A 19,810-nucleotide genomic window follows, 5' to 3' on the forward strand; every position below is an offset into this window, starting at 1 on the left:
CCAATTCTACATTAAGTACGTCGGATTTCAGTAACGTATTGACATCTGCAAGAGTGTTTCTGTTCTGTCATTAAATGTTTGAAATCATAATGGGAAAAAGATGATGTCTTTCAATTGCAATTATCACAAAGAAACTATGGAATATAATGTTTATTTCATTTTGAGTGCAGTAAGGAGGATGTAATTGCACTTGGAATATAGTCGAAATTACAATACAAGTTTGACTGTCTTATTTAGCTGGTAATAAGAATGGCCAAAAAATATACTTAACAGTTTTACATCCTGAATTTCCTCAAAATGTACTTTCTTAGTTCTGCGAATCCGAATTACATGAGCCATGTCGTAGGTTCTCAATCTTGATTACAAATTTCGAAATTGTACTGTAATTTCGAATATAAGTGCAATGACATCCTCCTTACTGCACTCAACATGAAATAAGCATTAAATTCCATAACGTCTTTTTGATAATTGCAATTGAAAGACTTCATATTTTCGCCAAATTATGATTTCAAACATTCAGTGACAGAAACAGAAACACATTTGCAGATGTCAACGCGCTTCTCAATCGCTCCTTCAACCGATGTATTTCATGTGGAATTGTCACATATAAATCCAGTCCATAATCACGAAATTTCGTAGAATCGAAAACAATACAAAATCTATTCATTATTATATGCTCATTTTTTTCCCCGTTAACTTTACATTGTCAGAATCGTTCAGTATTCCCCGATACTGAACGCGCGCGACAATACACATATAGCATTCACGTGCATAAAGGAACTGCCTTCTATTGTAAACAAACAATGGACGCAGACGCCAGCACTTTTGATTCGTACACAAATCATGTACACTCGCGTAAGAGCCTTTTTACGTTGTGGTTGTTTAAATTTGTTTCTGAATGAACTAAAACATGTTTCGTGGACTGCCACATACCAGCTACGTGATACAATGTTACGGATTTAGGCTAGTTACATTATATAACAGACGCAAGATAATGTCCTTACAAATAACATACAAGTGACATGTCATATACTCTCTTCTTTAGCTGGTGATAAGAATGGCAAAATAAAATATACTTAGTTTTACATCCTGAATTTCCTCAAAATGTATTTTCTTAATTCTGCAAATCCGAATTACATGAACCATGTCATAGGTTTTCAATCTGGATTACACATTTCGAAAATGTGCTGTAATTTCGATGATAAGTGCAATTGCATCCTCCTTACTGCACTCAAAATGAAATAAGCATTACATTCCATAGCGTTTTTTTTGATAATTGCAATTGAAAGACTTTATATTTTTCCCACATTATGATTTCAAACATTCAATGACAGAAACAGAAGCACGTTTGCAGATGTAAACACGCTTCTCCCGTGCCACTTCAATCGGATGTATTTCATGTATAATTTGAATCCAGTCCAAAATCACAAACTTTCGTCTAATCGAAAAAAATACCAAAATATATTAATTCCAGATCAAATGGAAAAGTTGTCGCAATGCGCATTCATTCACAATATGACTGAAATTTTCAATTTTAACTCGACACGTCTATTTCTTTCGAAAGTTATCTCGAGCGCGCGACTAAGTTCAAATTTATCTGGGCGGAGTTATGTGCGCATTAATAATGATGTCATTGTGTAATGACAAATCTGCGCTTGTGTATTTAGTTTGGAATGCGGCATACATTCATTTACGTTGTTTCTTGTAGTTTATTTTGTTTATATAATTAAACCTTAGGTAGAATAAAATAATGAGCATATAATAAAAAGGTTACTGCATTTGTATGGGAAAATATGAACTCGTTTTGTCGAAAGGATATACTGCACTCCCAAGGTCGTGCAGTATTCCATCCCAAAACTCGCTCATATTTTCCCATACAAATGCAGTAACCTATAATTCCAGTAAAAATGGAAAAGTTGTTGCAATACGCATTTATTCACAATATGACTCCAAATTTCAATTTCACCTAGACACGCCATTTTCTTTCGAAAGTTATGTCCAGCGCGCGACTAAGTTCAAATTTATCTGGGCGGAATTATGTGCTCAGTAATAATGTTGTTGTTGTGTAATGATGAATCTGCGCTTGTGTATTTAGTTTGGAATACGGTATATATTAACTTACGTTGTTTCTTGTAGTGTATTTTGTTAATATAACTAAGCATTAGGTACAATAAGAAAATGAGCATGTGATACAAAGGTTACTGCATTTGTATGGGAAAATATGAACTCGTTTTATAGGATAGATATACTGCACTCCCAAGGTAGTGCAGTATTTACATCCGAAAAACTCGTTCATATTTTCCCATACAAATGCAGTAACCTATAAATACTGAACGATTCTGACAAATTAAAAGTTAACGGAGAAAACAATGAGCGTATAATAATAAGCCATACCATGTAATGATAACAGGGTAATGTAATACCGTATCATGAAGCCTGTACTTAGTTATGGCCGTATTAACGCCATTCCATATACTGATGACAAGGTAGCGTCATTCCATGTAATGATGACAAGGTAACGTAATTCCATGTAATCATGACACGGTAACGTCTTGCCATGTAATGATGACAAGGTAAGGTCATTCCATGTAATGATGACAAAGTCACGCCATTCCGCGTGATGATGACAAGGTAACGTCATGCCATGTAATAATGACAAGGTAACGCCATTCCATGCAATAATGACAAGGTAGCGTCATTCCATGTAATGATGACAAGGTAACGTAATTCCATGTAATGATGACACGGTAACGTCTTGCCATGTAATGATGACACGGTAAGGTCATTCCATGTAATGATGACAAAGTCACGCCATTCCGCGTGATGATGACAAGGTAACGTCATGCCATGTAATAATGACAAGGTAACGCCATTCCATGCAATAATGACAAGGTAGCGTCATTCCATGTAATGATGACAAGGTAACGTAATTCCATGTAATGATGACACGGTAACGTCTTGCCATGTAATGATGACACGGTAAGGTCATTCCATGTAATGATGACAAAGTCACGCCATTCCGCGTGATGATGACAAGGTAACGTCATGCCATGTAATAATGACAAGGTAACGCCATTCCATGCAATAATGACAAGGTAGCGTCATTCCATGTAATGATGACAAGGTAACGTAATTCCATGTAATGATGACACGGTAACGTCTTGCCATGTAATGATGACACGGTAAGGTCATTCCATGTAATGATGACAAAGTCACGCCATTCCGCGTGATGATGACAAGGTAACGTCATGACATGTAATAATGACAAGGTAACGCCATTCCATGCAATAATGACAAGGTAACATCATTCCATGTAATGATGACAAGGTAACGTCATGCCATGTCAAGAAGCTCCAGTACACTAACCACTTGCAAAAGGAGGTATACAACAAGTACATTGAGATTTGCTACAGCTGAGGATTCGTAATTTTAGTACCTTTTTAATGTGCATCATTATCCTCATTCGGGACATTTAAGCACCCTTTTGGCATACCCCATTAACTACCCTATTTATACAATCCTCTTAAAAGTATGAAGGCAGTCAAGTTAAGGGGTAAATCTTGCTTCATCATTAGGTCATGGGCGTGGTCTTATATTTCAAGTAACATGTTGATAAGGCAACAAAACTTGTTTCATTACGTTATGCGCTTGATTTCTCTTGTAAAGGTTATACCTTACTGACCCTATCACTGGCAAAATAACCTCCCAAGTCAGCACCAATAAATCGGTTCAATTACTGTGAATACTTGCGGGAAGAATGTTATCGTCCGTCTAGGTAAGTTAATGAGATCTCAGGCATAGCTTCACTCTATAAAATGACGATGACTATAATAATTAGAAAAATCAAGTCCGGTCAATTTTCGTGAGGTACAACGTGAACTGTCAGCACGTGATAAAGCGTACTTCGTGGAGGAAAACCCCGGGAAGAACCACCTACCCATATAAGCTACTGGCAAGCTTTCCCACATACCCACGGTGGTCTAGCCATGATTCAAACTCACGCGGACACAGGTGAGATATCTGAGTCTTCTGTAAAGGCGAGCGCCTTAGACCACTCGGCAACCCTAGGCCACAGACCACTCGGCCACCCGAAACCTCCCCCAATAAAATCCAGTATAATTATGTAGGTACCAAGACACTAAATTAACATGCGTATTTAAATTTTATTCTAATTCACACCAATATACATGTAGTCAAAATTTACTCGATTGCCGTACAACGTTTGAAATTGAAGGTTCACTGTATTAAATTTTTTAAAATACGTTTGAAGACATCCAGTCAAATTTTTGTATTAAATTCCCAGAAGCAAATATGTCAATGGAAACGCCCCAAAAATCTTGAAAAGTTTAATATGTAGGTATGTAGTTACATATATATATATATATATATATATATATATATATATATATATATATATATATATATATATATATATATATATATATATATATATATATATATATATATATATGGGTGGGTGGGTGTTTTCCTTAGCTATATTTTTTAGTAATTTCGTTCTAATTGTATCTGTGAATTTCACAATTATTGTAAAGCGTCTTTACAAGTGTTTATTTTTGGTACTTTTTTAAACATATTCTTTTTTTTACAGCTTCTACACATGATGGCCTTTAATGTGCCGATATGCCTCTAAAGCTCGTATTTACACAAATCCACCTTGTTTTCAAGTAATTGCACATACTGTCTTTATTTACTGACTACAGCAGATCGAATAGTTATCTTCTTTACCCTACATACTACTGTTCATGCGATATTTTATGGAAACACATGTGATTTGAAATGGCCATTACGGCAATAAATCTTAGTTCGCTGAAACTGTCTTGATGTCTCAAATGTTCATCAGAAACAACCCCTACGCATTTTCCAACCGAAGAATCTGCTTAACTTTTGGATATATCTGTATCACACCTTACATTGGGGTGCGCTCTCCACAAGTACCCTATGTTCTTTGAAGCGCTAAAAATGTCTTTATGTGAATCATATCTGATCTTTTTTCAATTTCATCATCATAACGAATGGGAAGAGTATCAGGACTGTACAAGCGATTTCAAACATTTCTGGTTCGTGACGATAGTAACCCGTAATATACCTTGTTCTATCATTTATAGCCAATTAAGCATTTGGTTCTGCATATATGTGTTACTAGATGAAGATCGATACTATCTTTCTGATTAAATTTTTATGTATATCTCGGGATTCACATAGACATATATAAGTTATATTGTCAAAAGGACTCAATTCTGTGCCAATGGAAAACACCTACGGAAGAAAATGGTCTCTAGTAGACATAGCAGTTATACTTACCACAACGTTGGCCTTCGTTTTGCTGGTGATTGGCTTCGCAATTCCGGACTGGATATACTCGCTTTACAACGACACCTCTGCAGCCAACAATGACCACGAATTCCATATATCCATTTGGTACAATTTGTTGTGTACGGCTGGCCAGTCTGGATGTACAAGGGTCACCAGTGATAATCTCATCGGGGAAATAACTGACCTACAAAACACTGGTAAGATCAACAATAAAGTGTTTACCATGATGTTACAATTTCACCAGAATAACATTCCTCATCGTGAATATAACAAATATTTGGCAAAATAAAATGCCATTATTTAGTTTAAATGCCAGTTACTATCCTTACACTCTTTGCTACTTCTTACATTGAGTTTGTTATGATAGGTATCAGAATGAAAAGGTTAAAATCTACATCAACATATTATACTTGATATATTTGAATTACTCCTTTATCCTTTGTAACTGCGAAAGTTGTTCTCATGTCCATATATATATATATATAAGTATATGTATGTATGTATGTATGTATGTATGTATGTATGTATGTATGTATGTATGTGTGTGTGTGTGTGTGTGTGTGTGTTTGTGTGGGGGCGATGGTGTGTGTGTGTGTGTGTGTGTGTGTGCGTGTGTGTGCGTGAGAGAGAGAGAGAGAGCGTTATATGAAGTTCTATAAGACCCTTGGCAGCATGCAATGTTTGATTATTAGTTATACCGACTGTACGTCAAGTGCAGTGACTTTGTGAAATAATACCAAAGTGCACGTAAAATGAGTTGACTGTAAAGGTTGAAATTCACTGTTTATTTAAATTTCTTTTCTTCCGCACTTTAATAGCACCTCCATTCTCGTACCTGACTCTATTATCTCTAAAATTCTGGAAATATGTTTTTAAAAAACTTGAGGAAGAAATTCTTATATGTTTTAGAAATTGGGACCGGTTTACAGAATATTCAGAAATCGGGACCTGTTTTACACTGTATGTAGAAACTGTTATCTGAATATGTATATTGGGACCTGTTTTACAGAATGTGTAGAAAATGTGACCTGTTTTTACAGAATATATGGAAAAGGCTACGAATCCTTCAATAATAATAATAATAATAATAATAATAATAATTCTCGTTTTGTTAAAACGCAAGTTTTGATAGCAATGTTACTTAGCAAGGTTACATGAGCATTTGAAATAAATATGGAAAACTCCAGAAAGCTATATCAAAATTTTAAAAAGATGTTCAAATTAGTTTGAATTAGATAGAGACGGTAAATGTGCCGGAACTATTTTAAATAATAAGTCAACCTCGATGGACCCAGAACGAAAGACTATTCATAAACGGATTGTTCATGTCCAACAAAAGGTGCAACAACGACTTCAAATGTACCAGAGGAGATATAATAATATATTTTGGAGACTGAACTGCACCACTTTAACGCCCTTAAGAAGATGGATATGTGCCAAACGTTTATATTACGATAGGAAACCGGCAATAGGGAACTAATTTATTGCATGCAGCTGTCATGTAAAACACCAAGATAATTAGAATTCAGTCGGACATTTACACACACACACACACAGAAGTAATTCGTAAGACGTAAGGGATATGAACACAGACGTTGATTGAATTATTTATACAAGTTACACATATGCTTTTCGTCTTTAGATCTTATTCAAGACCTAATCAGAGATTCTGAACATCTGTATTCGTAGCATTACAAAGTAGCAATGCTTACAAATGTGCCCATGATAGCAGCCAAGAGCCATCAAAGTATTAATCGTCAAAAATGTAGGTAGACAAATTCTAGGACTATCTCGAAAACTGTATGCAGCAGAATGACACAGATTCTAGAATCCCCCACTTGAACTTCGACAATATCGGTAGTTATCAGTGATGCATCTTTCGAAAGCACTCAACTCGCCTAACTTGACATAATTGATGAACTTAAGGTGCCTGTAAATTTAACCGTCTATGTGACAAAATTTATTAAGAAAAACAGTTTCAAATCGTTACAGATACTCGCAATGTTCACTAAAAGAAAATAATTGGGTATGTTCTTTACATCTCAAGATTGTAAGTTGCATAATTGTTAGCCAAACAAAATACTCGCAAATGTGGTACTTGGTCAGATGCAAATATGGTACGCGGTCAGATGCAAATGTGTTGCGTGATCAGATGCAAATGTGGTGCGTGGTCAGATGCAAATGTGGTGCGTGGACATTAATAGTTATTCCGAAAATGTTAGCAATCACCACTTGACAGAAAAATTACTAGAGCATTTACGAACTGATTTATGTACACATTTATTTTCACACCGGAGGAGATCGTATCACTGTATTTGCATTCAACGATGAAAAACTTGTACATCATACCGTGTCGACGATTGAATCCGTATATATGATAAATGAACAAGGACAGAATATAAGTGACAACAATTATATGGCAAATACCAATAGCTTTGGAAAGAAAATATTTGTATAGATGATATTCTATTCTACACCTGCCCTATTCTTCGTGTGCCTTTTCTACATCGGCCCAGTTTTACATGGACCTGTTATTCTTCAAAGCCCAGTTCTACACCCGTCTTATCCTATATGGTCATATTCTACATCGGTCCTACTTTACATGGTCCTATTCTACATCGACACTATTTTATATGGTCCTATTCTACATCGGTCCTACTTTACATGGTCCTATTCTACATCGACACTATTTTATATGTCCTATTCTACATCGGTCCTACTTTACATGGTCATATTCTACATCGACACTATTTTATATGGTCATATTCTACATCGGTCCTACTGTACATGGTCCCATTCTACATCGACACTATTTTATATGGTCCTATTCTACATCGGTCCTACTTTATATGGTCATATTCTACATTGACACTATTTTATATGTCATATTCTACATCGGTCCTACTGTACATGGTCCCATTCTACATCGACACTATTTTATATGGTCCTATTCTACACCGGCCCTACTTTACATGGTCCTCTTCTGCATCGACACTATTTTATATAGTCCTATTCTACACTGGCCCTATTTTACATGGCCTAGTCTACGCCGACCTTATTTTACATGGTCCTATTCTACACGGGTCCTGTTTCTCATGGCCCTATTCTACACCGGCCCTAATTTTCATGGCCTATTCTACACTGGCTCTATTCTGTTTCGCCCTATTCTTCATAGCTCTATTCTACACCGGCCTCATTGTACATGGCCCTAATCTAGACTGGCCCTCTTCTACACCAGTCCTATTCTTCATGGCCCTTTTCTACAATGACCCATTCTACATGGCCCTTTTCTACACCAGTCCTATTCTTCATGGCCCTTTTCTACAATGACCCATTCTACATGGCCCTTTTCTAAACCACCCCTAGTTTACACCGGACCTATTCTTCATGACCATGTTCAACATGATCGAACCTGCAGAAGTAAGCGGTCCTCGTTTATTAATTATAAATAAAAGGTGCCATATTTTTCGTAAATTGAGAGGCGAATCGTTATTTACTTCATTTCAGAGATAAAGCTCTTTTAAAGTTGTTAACAGTAATCAACTTAAGCTGACTTCATTATCTAACCAACTTTATAATACTTCATGCATCGAAGGAGTCTTTATTATGTATGCATAATAACATGCAGTCTGAAATCTGGTATAGTTTTTATCTTCGTTTATTCTTTGCCGCGTCATAAATGTTCTTGTCTACAGTTTTAAACTATGGACACAAAGAAGAATGTTTTAAGAAAACATTGATTTGTTTCTCAGTTTATGAACTGTTAGTATGGTGATTTAAATTTTTAAATTTAATTTAACGTACATCACAGTTGCTATGTTGTTGTATGGTGTTAGGCGTTTGGGTCTCTATTTAAAGCCTAGTGTAAGACATGGGTAACCATTATTACGTCAAAAAATAACGTGTTTCCATGAATTCCATCAGAGCAAGGGACAAATCGAGCCTAACCATTTGCCAACGTAAAAATAATATAACCTACCTTCTTCACCCACTGACTCCTTCCAAGCAAGTTTAAGTGGATGGATGCATCAAAGTCTTCATTGACTAAAGTAACAACCGTCACTGATAAACCATCCCTGACAATAAAACATAATTAAATAAGGCGATGGTGTTTTTTTATATATACATCGTTACAACCCTGATATAGTTACTTTGCCGCATCCTATGGCACGCCAAATCGTTAAAAACGGATGAGCCGGAGTAATCGTAGGGTGAGCTTGGAGAGATCATTGGGTGAGCTGGAGCAATCGTAAGGTGAGCTTGGATAGATCGTTTGTTGAGCTGAAGCAATCGTATGGTGAGCTGAAGAAATCGTAGGGTCAAATGGAGCAATCGTATGGTGATCTGGAGCAATTGTAGGGTGAACTTGGAGAGATCGTTTGATGAGCCGAAGGAATCGTATGGTGAGCTGAAATAATGGTAGGGTGAAATAGAGCAATTGTAGGGTGAGCTTGAAGAGATCGCAGGGTGAGCTGGAGCAATTGTAGGCTGAGCTTGGAGAGATCGTTTGATGAGCTGAATCAATTGTATGGTGAGCTGAAGTAATCGTAGGGTGAAATAGAGCAATTGTAGGGTAAGCTTGGAGAGATCATTGGTTGAGCTGGAGCAATCGTAAGGTGAGCTTGGAGAGATCGTTTGATGAGCTGAAGCAATCGTATGGTGAGCTGAAGTAATCGTAGGGTGAAATGGAGCAATCGTATGGTGTGCTGCAGCAATCGTAGGGTGAGCTTGAAGAGATCGCAGGGTGAGCTGAAGTAATAATAGGGTAACTGGAGCAGTCGTAGGGTGCGCTTGAAGAGATCTTAGAGCAGAGGCGTAGCTGGGGGGGGGGGGCAGGGGGGTACATATGTCCCCGGGCGCCAAGGTACAGGGGCGCCAAAATGAGGCTTACAACGTTACATTATAATAAGTAAACAAGGGTAATATTCAAAAATGTGATTAAACGGGGAGGGGGCTGGGGCGCCAATTTTATAGTTCGTCCCCGGGCGCAAAATATCATAGCTACGCCTCTGTCTTAGAGTGAGCTGGAGCAATCGTAGAGTGAGCTTGGAGAGATCGTCGGGTGAACTGAAGTAATCGTAGGGTGAGTTAAAGTAATCGCAGGGTAAGCTGGAGTAATCGTATAGTGAGCGGCAGAAAACGTTCACGATAGAAACGATTCCGTTTGGAGTTTAGATTAATCTCGCTTTGTGACTTCCGGTCTTTATTTAATCGCTCTTTGTGATTGATTTGAAAGAACACGTTTCCTTCAATGATAAGTATGGAGAGAAATGAAACTAACGACTTCTTAATAGATCTCAGTTCTTGTATGAAAATATTAATAGCTTTTATTTGACACAAGATTTGTTAGAAATCGAAAACCACCTTAGAAAACTGGAGGACTACATCGTGTTATTAGCAGTCACAGACAGTTGTATATTTCTTATTTCAGAAAGAGAAATGTAACACATTTTACAGGAACTTGACTATTCACGGTATACAGTCAGGTCTGTAAAATCTGCTAGACAATTCACAGAGGCAATCGTTTTCATGTGAATGCTCATTTGAGAAGAGAACTTGACCTGGTCGACCACGTTATAGTAATTCCTTCAATCGAACAGAACCATTACGTGAAACTGGTATGACATGGGACAGAATTGCCTCATGTCTGTCAATTAGTATCTCAACTTTATATAGAAGAAGAACATAAATGAATATGCCGGACACATTTTCGGACATAAATGACCGTGACCTTGACAGTCTGATTCGTGATATATTGCATAGTACGCCTAGCGTTGGCGAATCCTATATCAAAGGGAGCCTTCCGGCGCATGGCATGCATATACAGAGATGGCGTTTGCGAGAAGTTATTCAAAGATTTCGATCAAGTGGAAAGAGCCCTAAGAAGGAGGAGCTGTATGAAAAGGCGTGCTTGAGCAGGACAGCGAAGAAGATGCTGAAGAGCGTGGGGGAAAGGACGCAGCCCTGTTTCACTCCGCTGAGGATGTCGAAGGGGTCAGACGTTGAGCCATCGTACTGCACTGTGCTTTTCATGTCATCGTGGAAGGGCTGGATCATGCTTATCAGCTTTGGTGGACATCCAATCTTCGCCAGGATTGTGAAGAGTCCGTCTCTGCTGACCAGATCAAACGCCTTGGTGAGGTCTATGGGTTTGTGTTGTTCTCTGAATTTCTTCTGGAGTTGCCTGACGGAGAAGATCATGTCGATTGTGAAACCACGCTAAGACTCTTGATACACTCTGTCAGCAAGCATCTGCAGTCTGTTCAGGATGACGCGTGCAAAGACTTTACACATGATGCTGAAAAGGCATATGCCTCTGTAGTTGTTGCAGTCGCTTCTGTCGCCATTGTTCTTGTACAGGGTTACAATGTTGGCTTCTCTTATGTCCTGAGGCACTGCACCCTCATCCCAGCACTATCAGAGGAGGTCGTGCAGGTTCGTGAGCAGCACGCTGCGGCTGTTCTTGACGACTTTTGCTGCGATGCCATCCTTCCCTGCGACTTTACCTAAGGATAGTTTCTCTAAGGCCTTCTTTAGTTCTGCGAACGTAGGTTTCTCGTCCAGTTCGGCCATGACAGGGAGGTTTTCAATGACGCTGAGGGCACCGTTTGTCACGTGGTTTTCTCTGGAGTATAGTTCAGAGTAGTACTCCACCCAACGCTTCATCTGCTTTTCCTGGTCGCGGACAGTATCGCCTGGGGCAGACTTCAGTGGTGCTGTCACTTTCATCCTGGGACCCATTGCTTTCTTTATGCCATCGTATATGTCTCTGATGTTTCCGATATCTGCTGCTGACTGGATGCTCTGACAGAGCTGAAGCCAGTATTCACTGGCACACTGCCGTACTAACCTCTGCTCTTTGCATCTGGTAGACCTGTATGCCAGTAGAGTCTTCTGGCAGGGGGATCGGTTGTATTCCATGTGAGCACCGCGAAGCTCGTATGTGGCTTGCATGAGTGTGGTGGAGTTAACCTCAAACCAGTCGTTGTTCTTTGACTGCTTCTTACCAAAGATCCATGCGGCTATGCTTTAGACAGGAATTATAAGATCTGAAATACATACTGCGCAATGGACAATACGGTCTGCAAAACGAAGCATGGGTCAGTTCATATATTTCATTCATTTATGTCCAAAATATATATATATGTATAGGACTATAATATTCACACTATCGTTTCATATAGTGAAATTTTTAAATAATGCAGTTATGCTTTAGGAATTAACAACCGCAGGTATGTGTATATCTTCTTAAATAGATATATACCCAAGTGCCAATAAGCCTCTACCCCACGCATTGACACAGAGAGAGATCAGGGGCCCTGGGGTAAGAAACACCCGGGCCTCCCCTAGTTCTTGTTCAAAAACAAAGGTTTTTCATTTTAAAGTTAGAAAGTGTTTTTCAGTCCTGGTTGCCCCCACCCCCACCCCCATCGGCCCTGCCCCCATGCTTCATAGGGGTCAAGATTTGGAAGACAATGATGTCAACTGCTGGAAGCAGGCAATCCCGTTCTTAAGGCAAAATACTGCTCGTTAGGCATAATGCTTTTTCATTTATTTCAGTGTTCCGAGTCTTTGCCTCTAATGTGATAATCTACATGGGCGGTAACCTACAATGGAACGGATGGAAGGCGGAGTCCACCATATCAGTCATATTGGCATTTCTAGGCGTCCTCACCGCAATCTTGCTAGTCTGCGTCAGCAAATACTACCGGTATGTGGCAGCAACAGGCTTCCTGTTCATGATAATTGCAAGTAAGTAGCGAATGATGAATTCCCAGTCACCGTATTTCTCTTTTTCTTTAACCTGATCATTTCCCATAAAATTTACAAAGGTCGAATAGCTTGCACTCTTCCAATCAACTTTTCCTAGACGTTGCGCCTGTGCTTTGGAATTTAACCGAATGCTAATACGCTTGGTTAAACCGCAGCTTGAGACACATTTGGTGCAATCTACAACATCAGGCGCAGTTTTATAATAGTCGATCTGCTTTACAAAAGCAATGATATGTCTTCAAACTATGTGAAAACACAATTATTTATCAAAAACGTTATCAAAGAGAATTAGCTCATCCTCTGACATTAACCATACGGGAAAGTGATATAAAAGTCTCATTTACATCACCGAAACTTATGTGACGTTATTAATATGTTTTCATGAATGGAATTCATTTTGAAAGAACAGTATAAAGTCTGATTCATAAGTTATATTTTAGATGTCCTGGGATAAGTTCAGAGTTCAAGCATTACGATATAAGCGGATTCAGATTGCACAATATTATCTGAGTAAATAAAAATACAAAATCCAGAGTATTATATTGGACTCTATTATGGAACGAATATGAGCTAATTGTATGTTCTTCCTGAAATGATTTGTCTGAAAGAATGGATCTACTTTAGAAAAAACTAGAATGGATCTACTCTATAATAATATAAATGGATCTACTTTAAAAAACTAAGAATGAATCTATTTTAGAAAAAGAAGAATGGATCTAATTTAGAACAATAAGAATGGATCTACTTTATAAAAAAAAGAAAGGATCTACTTTAGATAAATAAGAATGTATCTACTTTATAAAAATAAGAATGGATCTACTCTATAAAAATATAAATGGGTCTACTTAAAAAAAAATAAGAATGGATCTACTCTATAAAAATATAAATGGGTCTACTTAAAAAAAAATAAGAATGGATCTACTCTATAAAAATATAAATGGGTCTACTTAAAAAAAAATAAGAATGGATCTACTCTAAAAAAATAAAAATGGGTCTACTTAAAAAAAAATAAGAATGGGTCTACAATAGAGACGTAGCCATGGGTCTACTCTAGAAAAAAAAATTAATGGATCTACTTTAGAAAAATAAGAATGGGTCATCTTAATCAAAATAAAAATGGGTCTACTCTAGAAAAATAACGGGGCGAGATGACCATTAGGGGCAATAACCAACGTCTACGGGTAATTGTCAATATAACGGATATTTAAGATTAATCGCAGTCTTATAAAATATTGTAAATTGATAACAGAAAACGTTCTGACAAGTGTTATTGAAGAAGAAAATGTTTTACGAATCTATGCTCTTAAAATAAATAACAGAAAAGAATGAAGACAGCAAACGTTATGAACTTTAACAAATAATTTATTTCCCTAGACTACAAAGTAAAAAAATACGATAAAAGAACTTAGGGTATTGCGAATTAAATTCAAACTTTAATCCAAGAATTAAAAAACACAAGTCCTATCAATGAAAAATTCTAAGTGAATCACAGTTCAAATCCCGATGAAAATCCAAGATGTAAGGCGATGACGTATTCAACAGACAGCGTTGTACTGATGTGTCTACAGTCTCATGTTGAATCACAGAAAATATTATTCCAGTTTTTGTATTCCGTTTAAATTCCGCTAAATACATTTGTCCAAGAATTATCAGAGCACTTTAGTATTTCCAGATATATAAAAAATCAATTAAAATTCAACAATGTGAAGAAAATAAAAATTCAGCTCCAAACTGGACACAACATAAAACAACTTAACATCTCAAGTGTTAAGGCACGACTGGTACAATTTTTAACATAACACCAGTTATAAGACTAACTAAAACGGAAAACAGATTCCCTGATGGGGGTCAAGAGTTCATCCTTCTGAAAAACATTAGAAGTTTGTTTACCAATTAACACTTGTCTCACGTCACGTAATCCAGGTATGACCATGACTCAACGTAATGATTCTTACTCTGAGAAAGAATAAAAAAATAAATAAAAGAAAGTTATTTACCTAAACTGTCACTGATTTTAAAGTCAGCAACTATGTACAATGTTTCTATTATTAGGTATTTATATCAATGAAATATTTTTTTAAACCAATCAAGTCACACAGAACTGAACTTAACTCTGAAAAAAATCAAGTATAGTCAACACTATTACACTACAATAACATGTAATGGAATAACAATTTTTACTAAAAAAAACTAACAGACAAATAATTAAAATGAATATACATAACAAAAGTTTTTATAATTTTCTCTTGTTTTGAGGAGGAAACCGCCGTTATCAGTAACGCTTTCACGATAATGATGGAAAAACACACAATCTTGTTTATCTTGTATTCTCAATGATGACAAGAATACCTAATAGTAACAACTGTATATTAAAGTCTCTTTGGAACTATGACATTCGTTTAAATTCTCATATTAGTAGTAGATGGAACAAATTACTCTTTAAATGTGCCACTTAATTTCATTCTTAACAATGCAGGGCGTAGGTAATTGTTGTAGATGTAGCTGTATACTTATTTTAGTTTTACAATGATTTTACTTTATATCTATATTTTAATTTAGAGGTATGGACTTTTTAGTCTGAAATAAAGAATTCTTATATTATCTTATTGGAACACGAATTCAAACTCGAGATGCCAATTGTTCAAATAAATAGCTCCCAAGCTGTGCTATCAACAAAGTACTTACCAAACAGCCCCACAGTAAACCGTTGAAATTTTTATAATATATATATATATATATATATATATATATATATATATATATATACTCGTGGATCCCACTAATTTGGTGGATGTTTTGTTATATCCATCCTACATAATCTATTTAATTAAAGTTTAGTTCTTGGCTCATTTGAACTAATTATAACGTGATTTCGCGTGATAAAATATCTCACTTATAATACAGTTCACATTAATGACTCCCAAGAACACTGGTATCCAGTCGTAACAATGCAGTACAAAGAGTTAAATCTTTTCCAGGTATTTTAATGTGGATCCCCGTCGGGATGATCGCTGAGAAGAACATTAACGTTAGAGATGCTTTTAATGGGATGAATGCCAATACGGCCAATACATTCAAGTACGAATTAAAGAACCCTTCTGGCCTCATAGTAGCGGCTATAGGAGCCTTTCTAGCTTTCGTGGCGGCCATTATATTTCTATCCTACATTTGTTTCCGGCATGGTTGGCGTGAGAAACATCATAGACACATACAACAGAGTCCATCTATTTCCGTCATTGACGAATCCAATTCTGTGGTCGATCGTCCACCTGTGTATTTCGCCGAGCAGCCACGATACGAGTACAAAAGATACTCGTACAGCTCGTACCCCCACAATTACCGTCGATACCATCAGTACACTTCCGACCCTGCTCTAGTATCCGGGAACGAAGTCAAGTACAGTAGTAGACACCCGAACGAGTACTATGGTGAAAGCCGAATCATCGCCAGGTATTTTGAAGATGGAAATCGCATAAACGATGCAAAGGTTGGTGACGAATTTATCTGGGGCAACACACATAACGACCATTACGGAATGTACCCCTGGAGATACGGTAGCCGTTATATAAGAAGTGACAGAGAGAGTCATAGATACCCTGGAAGAAACAAGTACCTTGGGGACTACAGAATCAAGTACCCAAAATTATATGACAATAACGACCGTTTTGACTACACCAAGAATTGGACGATGACGCCCGTGAGGGGCACTGAGTACTACTAATATCGTAGGGACCGATCCAGGCTGGAACGAATTAATTACTCCCCAAGCAGATCGAACTGCTCCCAAGATTGTCCTAATATGCACAGCTCTTCCCTTTAAACCCAGGTCAACGTTTCACAAATGTTTTGATCTTCTCTCCGGCAAACTCTGTAAACAGAAACTCGTTCAAAAGAAATTATTTTTTTAGTTAATTGTAGCTCCGTTGCTTAAATTTATAGCTTTCATACCTATGTATTTCTCTACTTTTATTTTGGAACTAAACATTTTTTGAATTGGGTTAATAATTCCTGGCCTTACTTATTTTTCTTAAACATTTTGTCAAAATGGATACGTTGAATTAAACAATTTAAGGACAAATATTAGTTTCATCCAGTTATAAGCCTAGTATGCTGGAAAGTCCGTTTGTTAATTACGACCTAAATCCTGTTTTCAAATCCAGTCACATTGTTTTTTCAAATATAAGCACAACAATCCAATAAACGCTGCCAATGTTCTGAGACGTTTATATATGGTTTAATTCTTCCTGCTAGTTTTTCAAGAGTTCCGTAGTAATGGAAACTATTGCAAGCCGTTCGATACATTGCTGAAAAATGCCTTAAAAATTATAAGTGTCATAACATTTTGTCCTTTTCTAAAAATGAACTGTCATTTTTATAGAAATAAACATTTTTCTTCTTTCGATATCGGTGTGGTCAGCCTGTTGCCTTTATGCATAGAAATTTCTACTTTCTCAACAAAAACACACAAAAATAATGATAGCGCATTTATGTCTGTTTCGTTTTATTTTAATTTAAATCTCTAAGTAATGCGTATGTAATACAACTTTGTCAAAGAAAGTTAGATTTAGAATTATTCAAACCAAGCAAAGATGGACAGAATAACGCAAAAGTGAAGTTGGTGCTTGTCAACAGACATTGGTGCTTGGCAACAAACATATATTATGTGAAGTTAGTGCTATTCTCCATATTAGTTTGGCTCAGCTAGTAATTGTTATTGATGTTTTCAAAATTTATTGATAAATTCTGTGGGAAACATATTTATTTTGACATACCACATAAGAAGAAGAAAAAACACTACGTACATAAGCAATGGTCGAACAAATTGAAGCAAAAAATGAATCTAACTCCTGAGTCTTGTAGCACCGTATATATGACGAAGAAGCGAAGCAGACAAGTGTGTTTTGCGTTGAAAATTGAAAACTATGGCGCGATCTTTATTTACCTGGCCTTATCAATGTTTCGTAGGAATTAATTTTTGTAAACGAAAGAAACCAACAGACATGGAAATAAACAAGTGTTACAAATTAGTGTTGTGTTTGCAAGGACAGAATATATTTAGAACTTCAATATGACCACATTACTAAATATATACAGTAAGAGGAGAACTATGATTCAACAAGATTCATGAATTTATTTTATCATTATGTATTTAATTATTATACAATGTCATTGTTTTGTAATCGACTACTATATGAAATAGATGTTATAACTGTAGCTCTCATATCCATATTTACAATCTTTTATTTCCAATACGTTTGCATGAACATGACTCAGTCAAAAATAAGTTATAATGTCTGGGGAAAATCCATCAAAATGTGACAAACAGTGTGCTTGATATTAAAGCGCTTTCATTAACATGCCTGTTGTTCCATTTTAGATCTACACTTACCACTGCTGTTAAAGTCATACTGGTCATCATCGTTGAAATAAAAGTGAAAATGAATGGTTATTAGTTTTCAATTAAAATCTCTCCCTAGAAAAAAACGTACTTACCTTTATTTGTCAATATGGGAAAATAGTAGACCTAGATATTGTATCACATAGTGCGTCAGCTAATCAAGGTATATGCTAAATTGTATGCAAGCGGAGAACACTAAGATCAGTTTGAACATAATGCGCAGTTGCATGTGTATTATACGCGGATATTCACAATGCGCAGTTGCATGTGTATTATACCTGGACATTCACAATGCGCAGTTGCATGTATATTATACATGGACATTCACAATGGGCAGTTGAATGTGTATTATACCTGGACATTCACAATGGACAGTTGAATGTGTATTATACCTGGACATTCACAATGCGCAGTTGCATGTGTATTATACATGGACATTCACAATGCGCAGTTGCATATGTATTATACATGAACATTCACAATGCGCAGTTGCATGTGTATTATACATGGACATTCACAATGCGCAATTGTATGTGTATTATACCTGGACATTCACAATGCGCAGTTGAATGTGTATTATACCTGGACATTCACAATGCGCAGTTGCATGTGTATTATACCCCGACATTTACAATGCGCAGTTGCATGTGTAGTATACCCGGACATTCACAATGCGCAGTTGCATGTGTATTATACCCGGACATTCACAATGCGCAGTTCCGTGTGTATTATACCCAGACATTCACAATGCGCAGTTGCATGTGTATCATACCTGGACATTTACAATGCACAGCTGCATGTGTATTATACCTGGACTTTCACAATGCGCAGTTGCGTGTGTATTATACCCGGACATTCACAATGCGCAGTTGCGAGTGTATTATACTCGGACATTCACAATGCGCAGTTGCATGTGTATTGAACCCGGACATTCACAATGCGCATTTGCATGTGTATTATACCTAGACATTCACAATGCGCAGTTGCATGTGTATTATAACCTGACATTCACAATGCACAGTTGCATGTGTATTATACCCGGACATTCACAATGCGCAGTTGAATGTGTATTATACCTGGACATTCACAATGCACAGTTGCATGTGTGTTATACCCGGACATTTACAATGCGCAGTTACGTGTGTATTATACCCAGACATTCACAATGCGCATTTGCATGTGTATTATACCCGGACATTCACAATGCGCAGTTGCCTGTGTATTATACCTAGACATTCACAATGTGCAGTTGCATGTGTATTATAACCTGACATTCACAATGCGCAGTTGCATGTGTATTATACC

The 19,810-nt window shown here is 36.9% G+C and overlaps 1 protein-coding gene across 1 annotated transcript; it reads left to right on the plus strand.

Moving 5' to 3' along the window:
* The first annotated feature begins 4,619 nt into the window (after positions 1–4,619).
* On the plus strand, positions 4,620–18,550 carry LOC149788496 (uncharacterized). The gene is made up of 3 exons (XM_089974495.1): positions 4,620–5,531; positions 12,895–13,086; positions 16,086–18,550. Exons 1-3 carry the CDS (start codon positions 5,267–5,269, stop codon positions 16,826–16,828), a joined length of 1,200 nt encoding a protein of 399 aa, XP_089830621.1. The 5' UTR covers positions 4,620–5,266; the 3' UTR covers positions 16,829–18,550.
* The last annotated feature ends 1,260 nt before the right edge of the window (positions 18,551–19,810 follow it).

The sequence above is a fragment of the Sinohyriopsis cumingii genome, chromosome 11, assembly GCF_028554795.1.
Source record: "Sinohyriopsis cumingii isolate HCF-2022 chromosome 11, ASM2855479v2, whole genome shotgun sequence".
Lineage (NCBI taxonomy): Eukaryota > Metazoa > Mollusca > Bivalvia > Unionida > Unionidae > Sinohyriopsis > Sinohyriopsis cumingii.

Bases quoted from the DNA above. Each gene is read 5' to 3' on its own strand.
- LOC149788496 (XM_089974495.1), top strand. From the start codon at position 5,267: ATGGAAAACACCTACGGAAGAAAATGGTCTCTAGTAGACATAGCAGTT. The intron at 5,532-12,894 runs GTAAGATCAACA...CATTTATTTCAG, and splicing joins AACTGACCTACAAAACACTG to TGTTCCGAGTCTTTGCCTCT. The intron at 13,087-16,085 runs GTAAGTAGCGAA...AATCTTTTCCAG, and splicing joins CCTGTTCATGATAATTGCAA to GTATTTTAATGTGGATCCCC.